Raw genomic sequence first — 16,072 nt, 5'->3', positions numbered from 1 at the left:
TATCATTATATAAAGGATATGAGAAAAGTATTCCAGTGCAATAGATGATTGTGGCTATGTACATTTTAAATTATATCTTTTCTATATATATATATTGTGTGTGAGAGCTTTTATATACATGGACTTATATTTATATATACATGTATATAGCAAATAATTATATTAAATAGCATATACATTATCTGTATAAACATTTATATAATGACAAGCTAATAGCAAACATAAATATAAAATTTATTTATTAAAGGGTTTGGGTGACTTCTGGAATCTTCTAACTCTTCCATTTAGGCAAGATAAAGTTTTCAGTGCTCTGGGTCTCAGAGAAGGTGATTCCACTGAGAGTGTCCTTCCATGCTGCTCCTCTGGAGGCATCAGAAGAGGCCAGAGATCCATGTACTTTAAGAAGTATCATGACATCATCTTGAAGGACAACCCCTGATGTATAATCTTTGCCAATTCTCTGGTTACATCATAGTGTTTTTGTGGATTAACTACATAGTTGACAGTACAGATGATTTTAGATCTTCTTGTAATTTACTTCTCTTATATTTAAAAACAAAGAGTTGAAAATAAGGCTTGAATTTAATTTTTCAATTTCCTTTCACCTACCATTAGTGTCCGTCGTGCTGGTATCAGCTTCCTAGAGAACTTTAGAGTCAGCCTGAAATTTTTTAGAGCATAAATGCTTTTGTATGTATTTCCTTGTGGGATAGAATCATAAGCAACACTGAAAAAACATTAAGAATCTAATCAAGCTCCTACTTTATAAATGAGGAGACCTTTGGGTCCTGGGTGGCTCATTGGTGAAGCATCTGCCTTGAGCTCAGGTCATGATCTCAGGGTCCTGGGATCTTCTGGATTGGATTCCCTGCTCAGTGGAGGTCTGCTTCTTCCTTTCTCACCCACAGCCCTTCACCCTGTTCATGCTCTCTCTCTCTCACAAATAAATAAATAAAACCTTTAACAATAAATAAACAAATGAAGAGACAGATTCTGCAAAATAATAATTTATTCAAGGACACAACTCTACATATATTTCTGTTTGTCTTTAAGAAATACCGGATTGTCCTGTCCCTTCTAATCCCCTTATTTTCATCCCAGAGTTCATCATAAGGAATTACCAAATAGCAGAAGAGAATTTCACAGCTGTTACTGAATTCATCCTTTTGGGACTGACAGACCGTGCTGACCTGAAAATTATATTTTTTGTGTTGTTCTTGGTGATTTATGTCATTACCTTGGTGGGGAATCTGGGCATGAGCTTCATAATCCAAATCACTCCCAAGCTCCACACACCCATGTACTTTTTCCTCAGCTGCCTTTCATTTGTAGATGCCTGCTATTCATCTGTTATCACACCAAAAATGCTGATCAGCTTCTGGGTTGTGAGGGAAACCATCTCATTCTCTGCCTGCATAGTGCAACATTTGTGTTTTGGGGTGTTTATGAAAGACCCCTCCCCTGGAAGATAGATAGGATAACTAACCGCTTGTTTGCTTTTCTGTGAACAGCTGGCTTTTAGGCGTAGATTAGGTTATTAATTGCGTGACTAATTGCTCTTTTGCCCTTCTGTAACTGTTTCGCTTATAGAAATAATAGAAGACGCCATGATGGCATTCCTACCTTCCCCCTTCTTGTTCCCCCTCCCTGCCTCTCTCCTCCCGCACGCGGGCCCTCAGAACCAATCAGCTTGTTCCCCCTTCCCGCCTCTCTCTTCCGCGCGAGCGGGTCCCCAAAGCCAATCAGCAAACTCCACGTATGCCTTTTTCAAAAGTTCAAACTGTCCACCAACCAGTTGCGCCCCACCCAAAACTTGTTTGCACCTGTCTATAAAAATCCTGCACCACCCCAGCCAGGTGTGCTCAGCTAGCAGGAGCTGCTGACCACCCGCAGGCGCGCGCTGACCACCCGCAGGCGCCTGCGTAACAATAAAGAACCTCTTGCTGATTGCATCCAGTGGCAGTGTTGGATTCTTGGGTAAGGGGATCCGCGGGTCTTTCATTTGGAGGTCCCACCGAGATCATCGGACTCCTGCCCAAGGATCCAACCGACTCCCACTGGGAGGTAAGCTGGCCAGCATTTAAATTTTAATAACTATGTGTTTTTGTCTCCTGTCTCGTGCTCTTGTTTGTCTCTCGTCTTGTGAGGCCTCTGTTCTGCCTGTTCTGCGGGTAGCAGAATAGGACTGTACAACAGCGTGCGTTGTTGCTCTGTATTCTGTAGGCAGCTTGAGAAGGAGTTGACGAACTCGGACTTCTCCCCTGCCACCCTGGGGGACGCCCCAGGGATCTGTCCGCCGCAGAGGAGCCTTTTGGTTCCCCTGGGCTGGTTCTGTCCGCCCGCAGAGGAGCCTTTTGGTTCCCCTGGGCTGGTTCTGTCCGCCGCAGAGGAGCCTTTTGGTTCCCCTGGGCTGGTTCTGTCCGCCAAAGGGAGACCTCGTGGTTCCCCTAGGCCGGTTGAATTTGTATTTTCGGTTTTGTACCGAAATCGCGCAGCGCCTTCTTGTTAATTGTTTTGTGTGTCTTGCTTATTGTCCTTGGTGTTTTCTTTGACTCCGAATGGAGGCCAACAATGTATGTCTTCATGCATGTCTCCATGTTATGTCTTTAAATGTGGATATATGTTCCTTGTACTGGTCATGAAGGTTACATTCTGTTTAAGGGGACTCTGGCTTTATTTCTCTCTGTTTCTCCTAATAGATGTGGGGGGCTTCTCCCTCACTCACTTCCCATGTAAATGGCTATTACTGGAGCCAACTGGGGTTGGTCTAACTCGAGACAGAGACTATAAGGAATATTCCCAAGCAGCTGCCGAAACTCTTTTTGTTTCGGGGAAGTTTCCTTGTGTTCTCTGGCCTGACTTGGACTGCCTAACCCCTCCCCCCTTGCTGGTGGGAAAGCATGGCCTCTGCTCCTCTGTTGGGGCTTATGAGCTCTAAAACTGGTAATCTTTTCTCTGCCTCCTGGTAGCACTTTGTTTCTTCTGTTTCCCCCTTACGTGTTTCTGTACCAACGTGTGTGCAGCCTGCATGACTGGCCTCTAGATCATGCACCACGGCTCCTTCTCCACTGTAAAGGAGCAAGAAGAGCACCCCTGGATCTAACACTCCCCACTCCAGATCTTCCCACGCATGTCTCAGGTAAACATTCAAAGTGGAGTGGGCCCAGGTGGAACATAAATCACTATTGGAACTAAGTTAAGTTTGTTGGTTTAATTAAGACCTGTCTTTTAAGTTATCAGCAGTAAATGTGAAACTTCAAAATTTACTGAAGGTCAAATAAGCTTGTGTTACTTGTTAAAATTTGTTAGCAGAGAAATGACTAAACTGATGGTTAATTGTCTGTCTCAAAGTTCTAATGGGTAATTGCTGAAGTAGCTTTCAAAGTCTTTGGTAACCTGAAAGTTTAAGTTTTGCTTGGATGACAAATGGAATTAAATTGTGGACATCTAGGTCTTAACCAAACAGGATAAAATGCTAAGTCGTTAAGTACTGAATGTAGGTTTGTGCTTTTGACTTCTTACTGCAAAGAAACTAAGAGTATTTAAATCTGCTGGTAAGCTTGTTTTCCACTTAACTGATTCATAAATTGCCACCTGAAGAATTCTGTTGTAACAGTTCACAATTGGTTAATAACTAAAGGTGTTTCTAAGAATACAAAGTTCTGCTTAGTGTAACTAAGACTGATGGAAATAAAAGGAAACTCTGTATGTAGGAAAGTAGGAGATATGTAAGAAAGATTTAAGGAATGGGAATACATTTTGTTGAAGGTAAAGAAAGATAATTTTGTCCTAAATGAGATGGTTGTTTAGAAGGAAATGGCTTGGGACAAACCTGAATGCAAAGGAAAGTTGTAGGTTTGTGAAGGGAAATCTTCAGAAAAGGAATTTTAGCTATGGTCAAGAATGGATTAAGATTGAAATGAATGGGTTTTAAAGGTACATTGGTACAAGACTGAAATTCTCTGTTCAAAAGGACAATGTTTTCTTAGATCAATTGATCTGCTGTTAAGAAAATGTAAATGGTTTTTTCTTTGCCTGCCCAGAAAAACGAGTTTCTATGTTCAGTTTTATCAGGTGTTTAACATCCCTAATTATATTTAGGCATGTGCTTTAGAACTTTCTAAGATTTTAGCAAATGTTGACAAGATTTAAATCGTAAATCTATTTAACTCAGGCTTTTCCTTGGTATGTGAAGTTGCTCATGAAGTACTACTGAACCAATGATAAACCTTGGGTTACATTTGGGAAAATGCTATAACTATTCTAGAGATTCTACGCACTTCCTAAAGTTTAACGTTTTGAGAGATCATCGCTTGATACTGTAATTATGGAAATGTTATGTATCACAGAAATAACCTGATTTCCTTGCAGCTAAATTGTAAACTCCCGTGTCTCTTTAGCTCTAACCATATCCATTCTGAGTTTTCGTCATTTATAATTGTTTTAATTCTCTGGTAAAATTAGTTTTATCTTCAAGGAGATTCCTATAAAGGACTTTCAGGACAAATAGATATTTGATATACTTGAAAATCCTAAAACTGAAATGGGTAAGAATTTCCAAAACGGACTAAAGCCGCATTCACCAGATTTAGTAACATGGGACTAAAAGATTATAGTGTTGTGTCTCTTAATGTTTTATCTTACTTTAAACATTGCTGGTTCTCTCTACTGTTTGCTCTTACAGACTAGGGATACTCCCTCCTAGTTATCTGTAACTTATAGAGATGTAAAAGTGCTCATTTGTAAAAGTGCTCAAGGCATTCAAATTTTCTCTCTATCTGAACCCTCTGAAACCAAAAGGTCTTAGTATTCTTTCTTCATGACAATCAGTCATTTGCATAAGTTCAATAAGAATCTGTTCTCCTTGTAACAGGAAAGAATTGGAAACTGGTTATTTTACCAAGGCTTTGACTGGGATGTCATATTTGAAAAGACTCAGATATGACCAGACAGCTTTAAGGAACTAAGGTTGACTTTATGAAACCTGGAGCCATAAAGCCCCTTGGGACTGTTGGCCTGATACCTTGCTTACAGAGTTCCCAGCAGCCCCACCAGGTGAGTAAAGAATGTCACTCCTTGGTAGGTGCAGTCTCGGGAAGAGGAATTTGCCCAAAGGCATTGCAGGCATGCCTCATGGCAAGTACAGGGCTTGGCTTCTGGCCTGGAGAGGCTACTAAAAGTTCAACCTAGAGATTCCTTATACAAAGTTCCAGCAAAGCAGATTCTAAAAGATCTATTGATCACAGTCACTGTTCTTGCTGAGCTTATGTAAATAATTAGGCCAAGTTTGTTAAAACTGGACTTGTTTCACAAGTGAATTAGTCCTGATTTGGCTATCTCTGGAAATGAGGGTTATTTTAGAGAGAAAAATTGTTTTAGTAACACACCTTTATGGATGTTAAATTCTAGATTTGATTGTCTTTAAATGTTTGTTTACCTAAGCTAAACAATTTGAGATAAACTTCAGAGAAGTTGTACAATCGCTTCTTTAGTCAATCTTACTGTTTTGTGGGGATATTAGCAGACCCCATGGCACATGATGAAATAACTGGAATAATGAAATTGTCTAAAAGCCAGCATACCGCACTCCATAGGATTAACTATGGACTTGTGGAAATAATGGATGACCCCACTTTCTTTATGAATGAATTGAATGCTCCATGAGGGACTCCCCTTATCTTTTGACAAGTTTTCTCACTTGCCAGTGATCCTCTGTAATCAGGATATTGTTAAGGCTGGACCACTCAAAGGTCGTCTTATTGGTTTCATCCCTTAGTCATATTTATCCTAGAGGCCACCTCTGTTGAGGTGCAATTGCAAACAGATGTTTTAGCTAAGCATGGAACAGCCCTCCTATAAAAGAGCCTCAAAGCTCACTATAAAACAGTCCCTGACTGTAATGACTTCACATCAGGTCCAGATTTGTCTTAGAAGCCAAAGGCCACCAATGGATGATGGAGGCCAACTTATTAAATACTGGGCTACACTAACAGATATGCCATAAATAATACTTAAAACTTGTCATACTTTAAACCTAGTTACCTGTATGCCTGAACCTGACCACTGTACTCCTTTCTCTATAGAGCAAAAATGTTCAAAAGTTATTGATCTTGCTTACTCTATTTGTCCAGATTTAAGATGCCCCTGTTAAAAATACGAATGATAGTTGATTTTCTGATGACAGTAGTTTTCATAGAAAAAAATAAGAAAAGCTAGGTGTGCCATAGTGCTCACTAGCACTTTGCAATTGCCAAAGCCTAAGAATTAACATTTATACTGACTCCAAATATGCTTTCCTGGTACTACATGCCCATGGAGCTATTTGGAAAGAAAGGGGATTGCTATCAAGCCATAACTCCCCAATCCAATAGGGGCCTAAGTTCCCAAACCCTCCTCATCGCTATACTAAGGATGGCATATATCAAATCTGGGATACACATCTGTGTCTTACACCCATGATTGGACAGCTCAGTCAGAAGGCAGTTTTATGCTGGGAACAAGAATCATACGAGTGGTACTTGGGCAAATAACACATGATGTCTAGGATGGCTCACTAGAAATGTGTTCCCAAGTAATAGTACTCCAGGCTACTGACCGGTTTGCTACTGATTGGGCAAGGTGACCTGGCATCAAATGGCCAGCTCCAAACGGAACCCACTGGATATGTGGAACCAACCTGCGGCCCTGGCTTCCTCCCGGGTGGATAGGTCGCTGTACTTTAGGATTTGCCTGGATTCATGGGCGCATTACTAAAACCATCACAACTCCAGCTAATCTCCCCAACTTGAAACAAAGATGGACACGATTTGTTTTTAAATGGTGTGATCACTTAGCATCCATCTTTGTTCCATCTGCGGGACTAGAAAATGTCATGTGGCATGTAGAAGCCCTTAATAAATATACTACAAAGGCACTCAATGATTCACTAAATAGCATCTCCCAGCTTAATACTGAAGTGTCACAGATATGCAAGGCAGTCCTACAAAATAGGATGGCCTTGGATGTCCTGACAGCAGCCCAGGATGGCACATGCGCAATTATCAAGACAGAATGTTGCGTATACATCCCAGACTATCACAAAAATGTCACAGGAATAATAAAGGATATGAACACCCAGATTAAGGCCCTACAAGATCCTTCTCTCTCAGTAAATGGTTAAGTTCCTAATTTGAAGGAGGACTATGGCCGAATCTCTTTTTCGGGCTTTTCATTCTTATCGCCTTATTAATCTTAATATGTTGCTTTGTTCCATGTTTCTCTACTTGGTGCCGAGACTCCATTGCTACAATGACTTTGCCACGACAGACGATCCTTGTCGCGCGCAAGGACGCCTCTTCACTGTCAGCACTGGATTCAGCTGCCTCCACCTTTGTAACTCCCTTATGTTCCTACCCTGATCAATATTGACCCGAGCAGGTAGGGACAGCTCTACGCCCCTATTCAGCATGAAGAAGTTATAGAAGATGAGACCTTCCACCTTCAACTCCCTTAAAGATTTCAGGGTCAAGATTGTTCAGGGGGAAATGAAGGAGCAGGAGGCTGGCTGAGGATGGAGAAGGGGCTAATGCCTTGCACCCCTCTCCACCCTTCTCCACCGCGAAAACTGGTTCAACAGATTGCCTTGGCTTACTACTTTGTTGTCATCTATAACGGGCCCTCTCATCATTCTGTTAATAATTCTAACTTTTGGTCCTTGTGTCTTAAACAGGTTAGTACAGTTCATTAAAGATCGCCTGTCTGTTGTTCAGACTATGGTACTGACACAGCGATACCAACTCCTCAAACAAACAGAGCCCCGGACTAGCTCAATGGAAGGGCAGGACATGCAAGAACAAGACAAATGGATAGAAGATTCTATCCATGATAAAGAAAAAGGGGGGAATGAAAGACCCCTCCCCTGGAAGATAGATAGGATAACTAACCGCTTGTTTGCTTTTCTGTGAACAGCTGGCTTTTAGGCGTAGATTAGGTTATTAATTGCGTGACTAATTGCTCTTTTGCCCTTCTGTAACTGTTTCGCTTATAGAAATAATAGAAGACGCCATGATGGCATTCCTACCTTCCCCCTTCTTGTTCCCCCTCCCTGCCTCTCTCCTCCCGCACGCGGGCCCTCAGAACCAATCAGCTTGTTCCCCCTTCCCGCCTCTCTCTTCCGCGCGAGCGGGTCCCCAAAGCCAATCAGCAAACTCCACGTATGCCTTTTTCAAAAGTTCAAACTGTCCACCAACCAGTTGCGCCCCACCCAAAACTTGTTTGCACCTGTCTATAAAAATCCTGCACCACCCCAGCCAGGTGTGCTCAGCTAGCAGGAGCTGCTGACCACCCGCAGGCGCGCGCTGACCACCCGCAGGCGCCTGCGTAACAATAAAGAACCTCTTGCTGATTGCATCCAGTGGCAGTGTTGGATTCTTGGGTAAGGGGATCCGCGGGTCTTTCATTTATCACTGCAGAAGGCTTCTTGTTGTCAGTGATGGCCTATGACCATTATGTGGCCATTGTCAACCCTTTGCTTTACAGTGTAGTCATGTCTAAGAGGAAGTGTATAGGGCTGGTCATTGGGTCATTCATAGGTGGAATGATTAACTCATTGACACACACAATAAGCTTGGGCAGACTGTCTTTTTGTGGGTCCAATGTTGTCAGCCACTTCTTCTGTGACGTTCCCCCACTCCTAAAGCTGTCATGTTCTGATACTTCCATGAACGAATTGTTGCTCTTAACCTTCTCTGGAGTCATTGCCATGGCCACCTTCTTGATTGTGATCATTTCCTACATGTTCATTGTTTTTGCTATCCTGAAGATCCAGTCAGCATCAGGCAGACAGAAAGCTTTCTCCACCTGTGCCTCCCACCTGACTGCTGTGACCATATTCTATGGTACCTTAAGCTTTAGTTACATACAGCCAAGTTCCCAGTATTCCATAGAACAGGAGAAGGTGGTTTCTGTGTTCTATACACTAGTGATTCCCATATTAAACCCACTTATTTACAGTCTGAGAAACAAAGAGGTAAAGTGTGCCGTGGGAAGGGCCATAGAAATGAAACATTTCCCCTCTTAATTTCAAATCCCTGCTAACCTACAACAGTCTACCAGTCAGTTCTTACCTAAGTGAATTTCATTAATGTGAAAGTTTTTAAGGATCGGACAGAACTTTTTATCCTATACACTTACTTGTAATACAAGCAGACAACCAGAAAAGGCAAGCTATTTTATTTATATAGTGGCATCATAAAAACAATAGTTTGTCATATAAGTCTTCTGATATTCTAGGGTGTGAATCTCTAAATCAATGCAAAATACTGTATTTCATATTTTGTGTGTGATTTAGAAAAAATAATTGTATAATAACATTTGCAAGTAAGGACATAAAAAGAGTATTTATTAAAAAATAATTTTTTCTCAAAAGCCCAAGACTGTAGATAAAATCATATAGCTGATATTTGCCTTCATTAACTTGTATTTTATTTTAAAGAGTGCTTGTGATATTGCAATTGGTAATAAGAAGTGTATATTTGGGGCACCTGGGTGGCTCAGGGGGTTAAAGCCTCTGCCTATGGCTCAGGTCATGATCTCAGGGTCCTGGGATCAAGCCCTGCATCCAGCTCTCTGCTCAGCAGGGAGCCTGCTCCCTCTTCTCTCTCTGCCTACTTGTGATTTCTGTCTTTCAAATAAATAAATCAAATCTTTGAAAAAAAAAAAGAAAAGAAAAGAAATGTATATTTCTTCACCCAATCTCTGGCACAGAGCTCAAAAAACCCTTGGAATCTGGAAAGGGTAAGAGCAAAAAAAAGATGTCTTTTATTATGTTAATGAGGTAATTTGGAAAATACCACAGGATGGGGGCTGTTGCTAGGGGAACGGAACATGAATAGGTGGGTGGAAGTTTCAGTTCTACACCCTGATTTCTGGGGATGAGGGGGCTGGAGGTTAAATCAGTTATCAATGGCCAGTGATTTAATTAATCTTGCTGTGTAATAAAGCCTCCATAAATTCCCAGAAAGAACCGGTTTAGAAAGCTTCCACGTTGGTGAACCAAAACACTTCCAAATGCCACTGTCCCAGGTCCCAAACTCCATGAGGACAGAAGCTCTGTTCTTTGGGACCTTCCTCTGTGTATCTCTTCATGTGGCTGTTGGTTTGTATCCTTTGGCATTCTTTGTAACACACCAGTAATCTAGTGACTAAACTGTTTATCTGAGTTCTGAGGGCTGCCTTAGCAAAGTATCAAGCCCATGAATGGGATCACTGGAACCTCTATTTTGGACTCAGTTGATCAGAAACACCAGTAACAACCTAGTCTTGGGTTGAATTGTACGACTTCTTGGTGGTGGGAATTTCTTGCCACTAACATCAGCAGAATTATGCTAACAAGGAAGGCTTCTCAAAGGCTGCAAAGCGCTGCCTGAGCAATGTCAGAAACTCTAAGTCTGACCACCAGTATGTAATGTTCTGGCTGAAAATTACATAAAAAAATGTAATTTGTTGGGGCGCCTGGGTGGCTCAGTGGGTTAAAGCCTCTGCCTTCAGCTCAGGTCATGATCTCAGGGTCCTGGGATCGAGTCCCACATTGGGCTCTCTGCTTGGCAGGGAGCCTGCTTCCTCCTCTCTCTGCCTTCCTCTCTGCCTACTTCTGATCTGTCTCTGTCAAAGGAATAAATAAAATCTTTAAAAAAAATGTAATTTGTTATACATAAAAAATGTAATTTTTATGTGAAAAATGTGAAAAAAAGAGGTGGGAAAACCACGTACACACACACACACACACACACACACACACACTGAAATTTGGGTCAGAGTCATTCCATTTCAGCGTTTCAAAAAGCTTGTTATTTGTTCCATGTTTCTTGTTTTTCTAGGTTTACTTTCTGAAGAGAGAGGGTGGTTGTCCTCTCAGTACTTTCAAGATTGTTACAGGAGCCTAAAGATTTCCATTTCAGATGTTTCATTTCTAGTTCTGTGTGTAAGATCACTAAAAGAGCAACTTTCTAGTAAAATCCAAAACCCTCCCTCTTTTTAAGCATCCTCTTCCTCTTTATTCAAGATTTAAAAGCAAAAAATGATAAGAACACATGCTGAAAACTTATCATTTACAAAAATTCCATTGAATACACTAAAAAATCAGACTATGCAAGCTAACACGTACTTACTGGCTTAGTACGCAGTGATTTGATAGCTTTCCTTCATTTAATAATGTCAGCTTTTACTATTAACAAACAAAAATAAATCTGAGGAAAATATATTTGCATGAAATTGAATGAAGTAAAATTTTTCTGTATTTTTGAATTCTAATACCGTTAAGGTCAGGGGTTGCCATCTGCATTCTTTGAAACCCATGAATCAGTTGAAGAAATATTCAGGTGATATTTTTTGTTAGTTTGTAAATGATAGGCCAGCCATATTAAACTGCTTAACAAAAATCTCTATAAACAGGAAAAAAATTGACACCTGGGGGCTCAGTCAGTCAGGATTCTGCATTCTGTTCAGGTCATGATCCTGGGATCAAGCCAGCAGAGAGTCTCCTTCTCCTCCGCCTTCCTGCTCAGGCTTTCTCTCACTATCTCAGTCTCTCTCAAATAAATAAATAAAATACTAAAAAAATAATAAATAGGAAAAAACAGTTTCATATATTCCTGTAATAAAATTGTACAAATTTACAATCGTAAAATGATTGTATTTACAGATAGACTTTGGAGTGTATATGATATGGATATGAATTGTTTTAAAATATTTATAACAATTAATCAGGAGAAATAAGAAGCTACTTCCATAAAATTATTTCCAACAATGTAACAGTTGTCATAATTCTATTATTAACAATGCATATTGTCAGTATATATACAGAAGATATGCATAACTCATTTTACTGTATTTCACTTGATTGCACTTCACAGATTCTGCTTTTTTGTTTTTTTTGTTTTTTTTTTTTTACAAATCAAAGGTTTGTGGCAATCCTGCATCAAGCAAGTGTATTGGCACCATTTTTTTTCCATTATTATTATATTTGAACTACTGCAATCTCATAATAAAACTTGAATGGATGTGAAGCAGATAGAACAGGGAAATGCTGGGGAACTAGAGGAGGAGGAAGGGCTGAGAACAAGGTGTCAGGTCAGCATTTCCCTGTTCTACCTACTTCATTCTAGAAAGTCAGGATTTCCCTGCTCTACCAGCCTCATTCTAGAACTCCCCCAGTCTCCAGTATCAGATGGAGTTGTCTCCTCTAGATGAACAGAGAAAGTGGTTCTCTTGAGATGGACACTTCTCTTGGTAAAGATGCTGTGAAGATTGTTGAAAAGACAACAATGGATTTAAAATAGTACGTAAACGAAGTTGATAAAGCAGTGCAGGGTTTGAGAGGACTGATGCAAATTTTAAAGTAGTTCTAAATGGGAAAAATGCTATCAAAAAGAATTTCATGCTGCAGAGAAATTCATTTGTGAAAGGAAGAGTCCATCAATGCAAACAATTTCATTGTCTTATTTTAAGAGATTCTCTCAGCCCCCCCAACCTTGAGAAACCACTGCCCCATCTGTCAGCAGCCAACAACATGGAGGTGCTACCGTCCACCAGCAAAAGGATTATGACTTTTGGAAGCTCAGAGCTCTATCAAATGATGGTTAGCATTTTTATCAATAAAGAATTTTTTATTTTTATTTATTTTTTAAAGATTTTATTTATTTTTTTGACAGAGATAGAGAGTGAGAGTGTATAAGCAGAGGGAACACGAGATGGAGAGGGAGAAACAGGCTCTCTCCTGAGCAGGGAGTCCAATGTGGGGCTCCATCCCAGGACTCTGGTATCATGACCGGAGCTGAAGATAGTCGCTTATCTGACTGAGCCACCCAAGTGTCCCAATAACGTACCTTTTACAATTAGGTTATGTACATGGTTTTTTAGACATAATGTTTCATCACAAACTTAACAGAGTACGGTATAGTGTGAACACAACTTTTATAGGCACTGGGAAATTCCTGAATTCATTTCAAGCACTTTAGTGTGATACTGGCTTTATTGTGGTAATGGAACTTAATCTGCAATATTTCCAAGGTATGCCTGTTGAGTATATTGAGTATTGTCCTGATTCATGTAACTATCCTAAAGCTGCCGACCACAATGATTAGGCAAATAAAAGGAACAAGGTACAACTCAGAAATGTCTACCAACCCCATAAAAAGAAACTTCATGAAGCAACTTTATATAGATTGTCATTGAAAGAGCTGCTGGAAACCAGAGGTGTCAACAGAAACCAAGTGGGGAATATGGACATATATTTTCATCTGGCAGCCATAAGACAGTTCCCTCCTTCCCCTGCTAGAGCATTGTCAGAGAAAGTCAATTAAATAGGAATTATAATAAAAAAATCCAGTGTCTTATGTAAAAATGCTCAAGTTTCAGATGTTAGAGACACCAGACACAAAGGTACAAATATTGTATAAGGACACTTATATGACATGCCTGGATGGGTGAAGTCATAGGGGCAAGAAAGAAATTGTTGTTCTTGAGGCTGGGGTTTGGAAGTATTGACAGGAAGTGAAGGCTAACCACTAATAAGCACAAGTCCTCTTTCTGGGATAATGAAATGTCAAACTGATCGTGCCGTTGGTTGTATAACTCTGTGAATACACCATAATCACTGAATTATTTAATAGGTACTAAATTCCTTTTTTTTTCTTTTAAGATTTTATTTAGTTTCTTGAGAGAGAGAGAGAGAGAGAGAACACATGAGCCTGGGTTCGGGGAAGCAGAGGGAGAAGCAGACTCCCTGAAGAGCAGGAGCCCAATGTGGGACTCAATCCCAGGACACTGGGATCATGACCTGAGCCAAAGGCAGCTGCTTAATCAACTGAGCCACCCAGGAGCCCCAATAGGTATTAAATTCTTTATGGCTGGGGCGCCTGGGTGGCTAGTGGGTGAAACCTCTGCCTTCGGCTTAGGTCATGATCTCAGGGTCCTGGGATCGAGTCCTGCATTGGGCTCTCTGTTCAGCAGGGAGCCTGCTTCCCCCTCCCCTCTCTCTGCCTACATCTCTGCCTACTTGTGATCTCTGTCTGTCAAATAAATAAAAAAAATCTTAAAAAAAATTATGGCTAGACAAAACATGTCAAATTTTCTGACTTTGTAAAAAATAAAACCTTGAAAGATATCTTTTTATTGTTCTATTTCTAAATCACTTTTTAAAAAATAAGTCTAAAAAATGTAGTAGAATGAAAAAAATAAAATAAAAATAAGTCTATAATTTTTATGGAATCAATGTGCACTGTCATGGCTGAGGAAGAATTCTAGGAAGGGGTAGGTTTTTAAAATGCCAACATTTTCTATGTAAGGATAAAAACTGTATTTTTCCTTTGTCTACTCTATGGTTGATTGAATTCTATTATTCTGAGTTATAAACCAGTATATTGAGCTATGAATTATATTAATAATTAGATTTCTCTGACCATATATTTTGCTATTATTTCATGCATCCCATCATGTAAGTTTGTTGGAATTTAAAGAATATCATGCAAAATACTTTAATCCGTATGATCAAGGAGATAATACAGGTAAGATTGACTGTAAATAAAATAAGAACTTCTGTTCCGATATGACACAGGAAAGAATGGGAAGGCATGCCCACACTGTTCTAGGATGTGTCACTCACACATACTACTAATTTGAATAGAGTTTCTCCTGTAACATGACTTCTGAGGCTTCTCTACCTCCCTGCATCCTATCCAGCTCTCTAGTGGTTCCTCTTTCTCCAGGGAATTCTGAGATATACATGGTGCCCGTTGTCATTTCCTAGATCCTTCTTCTTTCCCAATGGTGCGCTTCTCCAATTAAGAAATCATGTGCAGATGTAGTTAAACACTTGGGAGTATTATGATTATTGTGGCTCATCAATTATTTAATGAATCACATATCATTCCTTATTCTAAATAAAATAACATTTAACTTTCATACTCAAGCTTCTCAACTAGTAATCTCCCTCTCATATTTTCAGGAGCTCTTTCAATGATAACCTGTATAGGCTGATTAATAAAGTTTTTTTTTTTTTTCATTAGAGTGATAGAACTATAGCTTATTCTTTGTATCTGTATAATCACTGTGGTAGGCAGGCTTTGAAAGCTTACATGAATCAGGGCAATCGTCAATATATTGTACTTCTTTGGGGAGGTGTTTTTCACATCTTAGTCTATATGAAGAGTATGCTCTAAAATACATATTGGCCAACCTTCCCAACTGCATGTGATGGTCTGCCTGTCTCCATTGTATCATTTAGGAATGTTTTCCCTATACATGTAATGGGACCACTCCACAAATACTGGCTGAATATAGAGAGTTTCATTTAAAAGTAAGTGATGGGAGGCGCCTGGGTGACTCAGTTGTTAACTGTCTGCCTTCAGCTTCTTCAGTCCTGGGATCAAGCCCTGCATTGGACTCCTTGCTCTGCGGGAGGCCTGCTTCTCCTTCTCCCACTCCCCCCTCTTGTGTTTCCTCTCTCACTGTGTCTCTCTCTGTCAAATGAATAAATAAAATCTTTAAAAAAATAAAAATAAGTGACAGACTGTTGAGATTCATGGCTTTCACTAGCTCCATAGCACAGCAGTATCAGAGCCAATATATTCTTTTGTCCTAAGTTGATTTCCCAAAGGACTGAAGCTCAGATAAAATTTCTGCAAAGCCTAAGGAGCAGAAGATTGTAGAGAACAAATATTTCCCTACAGGCTTCTCTTTCATTTGGGAAGGAATATCTGTCTCTCATACTGTCCCTAGTAGAATTCCCATGACAAATCGTCAATGGTAGACTTTTGGCGTTTTTTGGAATTCTACTTCTCCTCTTTCTTACCCTTCATTTTTCAAAGGCAGCCAAATGTCTTAGAACAGAAATCATTTCCTAAAATAAAAACCTTGTTTATTTCTTTTCAGGATGTTTCTGAAAACTTAATTCTTGTCCTTCTGATTTATTACAGATTTACTCAGGCCTGCATTCACTTTACTATGGCTATTTGAGCAAAATTGCTCATATAAAATGCCTGATTAGTTAATTACTGAGTTAATTTATTTATTTTTCACTAACTAATTTTAGGTT

At 39.9% G+C, this 16,072-nt stretch overlaps 1 protein-coding gene and 1 long non-coding RNA gene across 2 annotated transcripts; both read left to right on the top strand.

Moving 5' to 3' along the window:
- Positions 1 to 1,256: 1,256 nt before the first annotated feature.
- On the top strand, positions 1,257 to 9,058 carry LOC309840389 (olfactory receptor 5J3-like; the record flags this gene model as incomplete). The annotated part of the gene is made up of 2 exons (XM_082682439.1): positions 1,257 to 1,439; positions 8,435 to 9,058. 2 exons carry the CDS (start codon positions 1,257 to 1,259, stop codon positions 9,056 to 9,058), a joined length of 807 nt encoding a protein of 268 aa, XP_082538565.1.
- LOC309873024 lies at positions 3,063 to 8,388 on the top strand. Its single transcript, XR_014316148.1, has 2 exons — positions 3,063 to 3,139; positions 7,749 to 8,388. It is a non-coding gene; the product is annotated as an uncharacterized lncRNA (long non-coding RNA).
- Positions 9,059 to 16,072: the final 7,014 nt, after the last annotated feature.

Source organism: Mustela nivalis (assembly GCF_964662115.1).
Source record: "Mustela nivalis genome assembly, chromosome: 9".
In the NCBI taxonomy this organism is placed as follows: Eukaryota; Metazoa; Chordata; class Mammalia; order Carnivora; family Mustelidae; genus Mustela; species Mustela nivalis.
The sequence above is the reverse complement of the archived record's forward strand: the minus strand, read 5'-3'. Positions and strand labels throughout refer to the sequence as shown.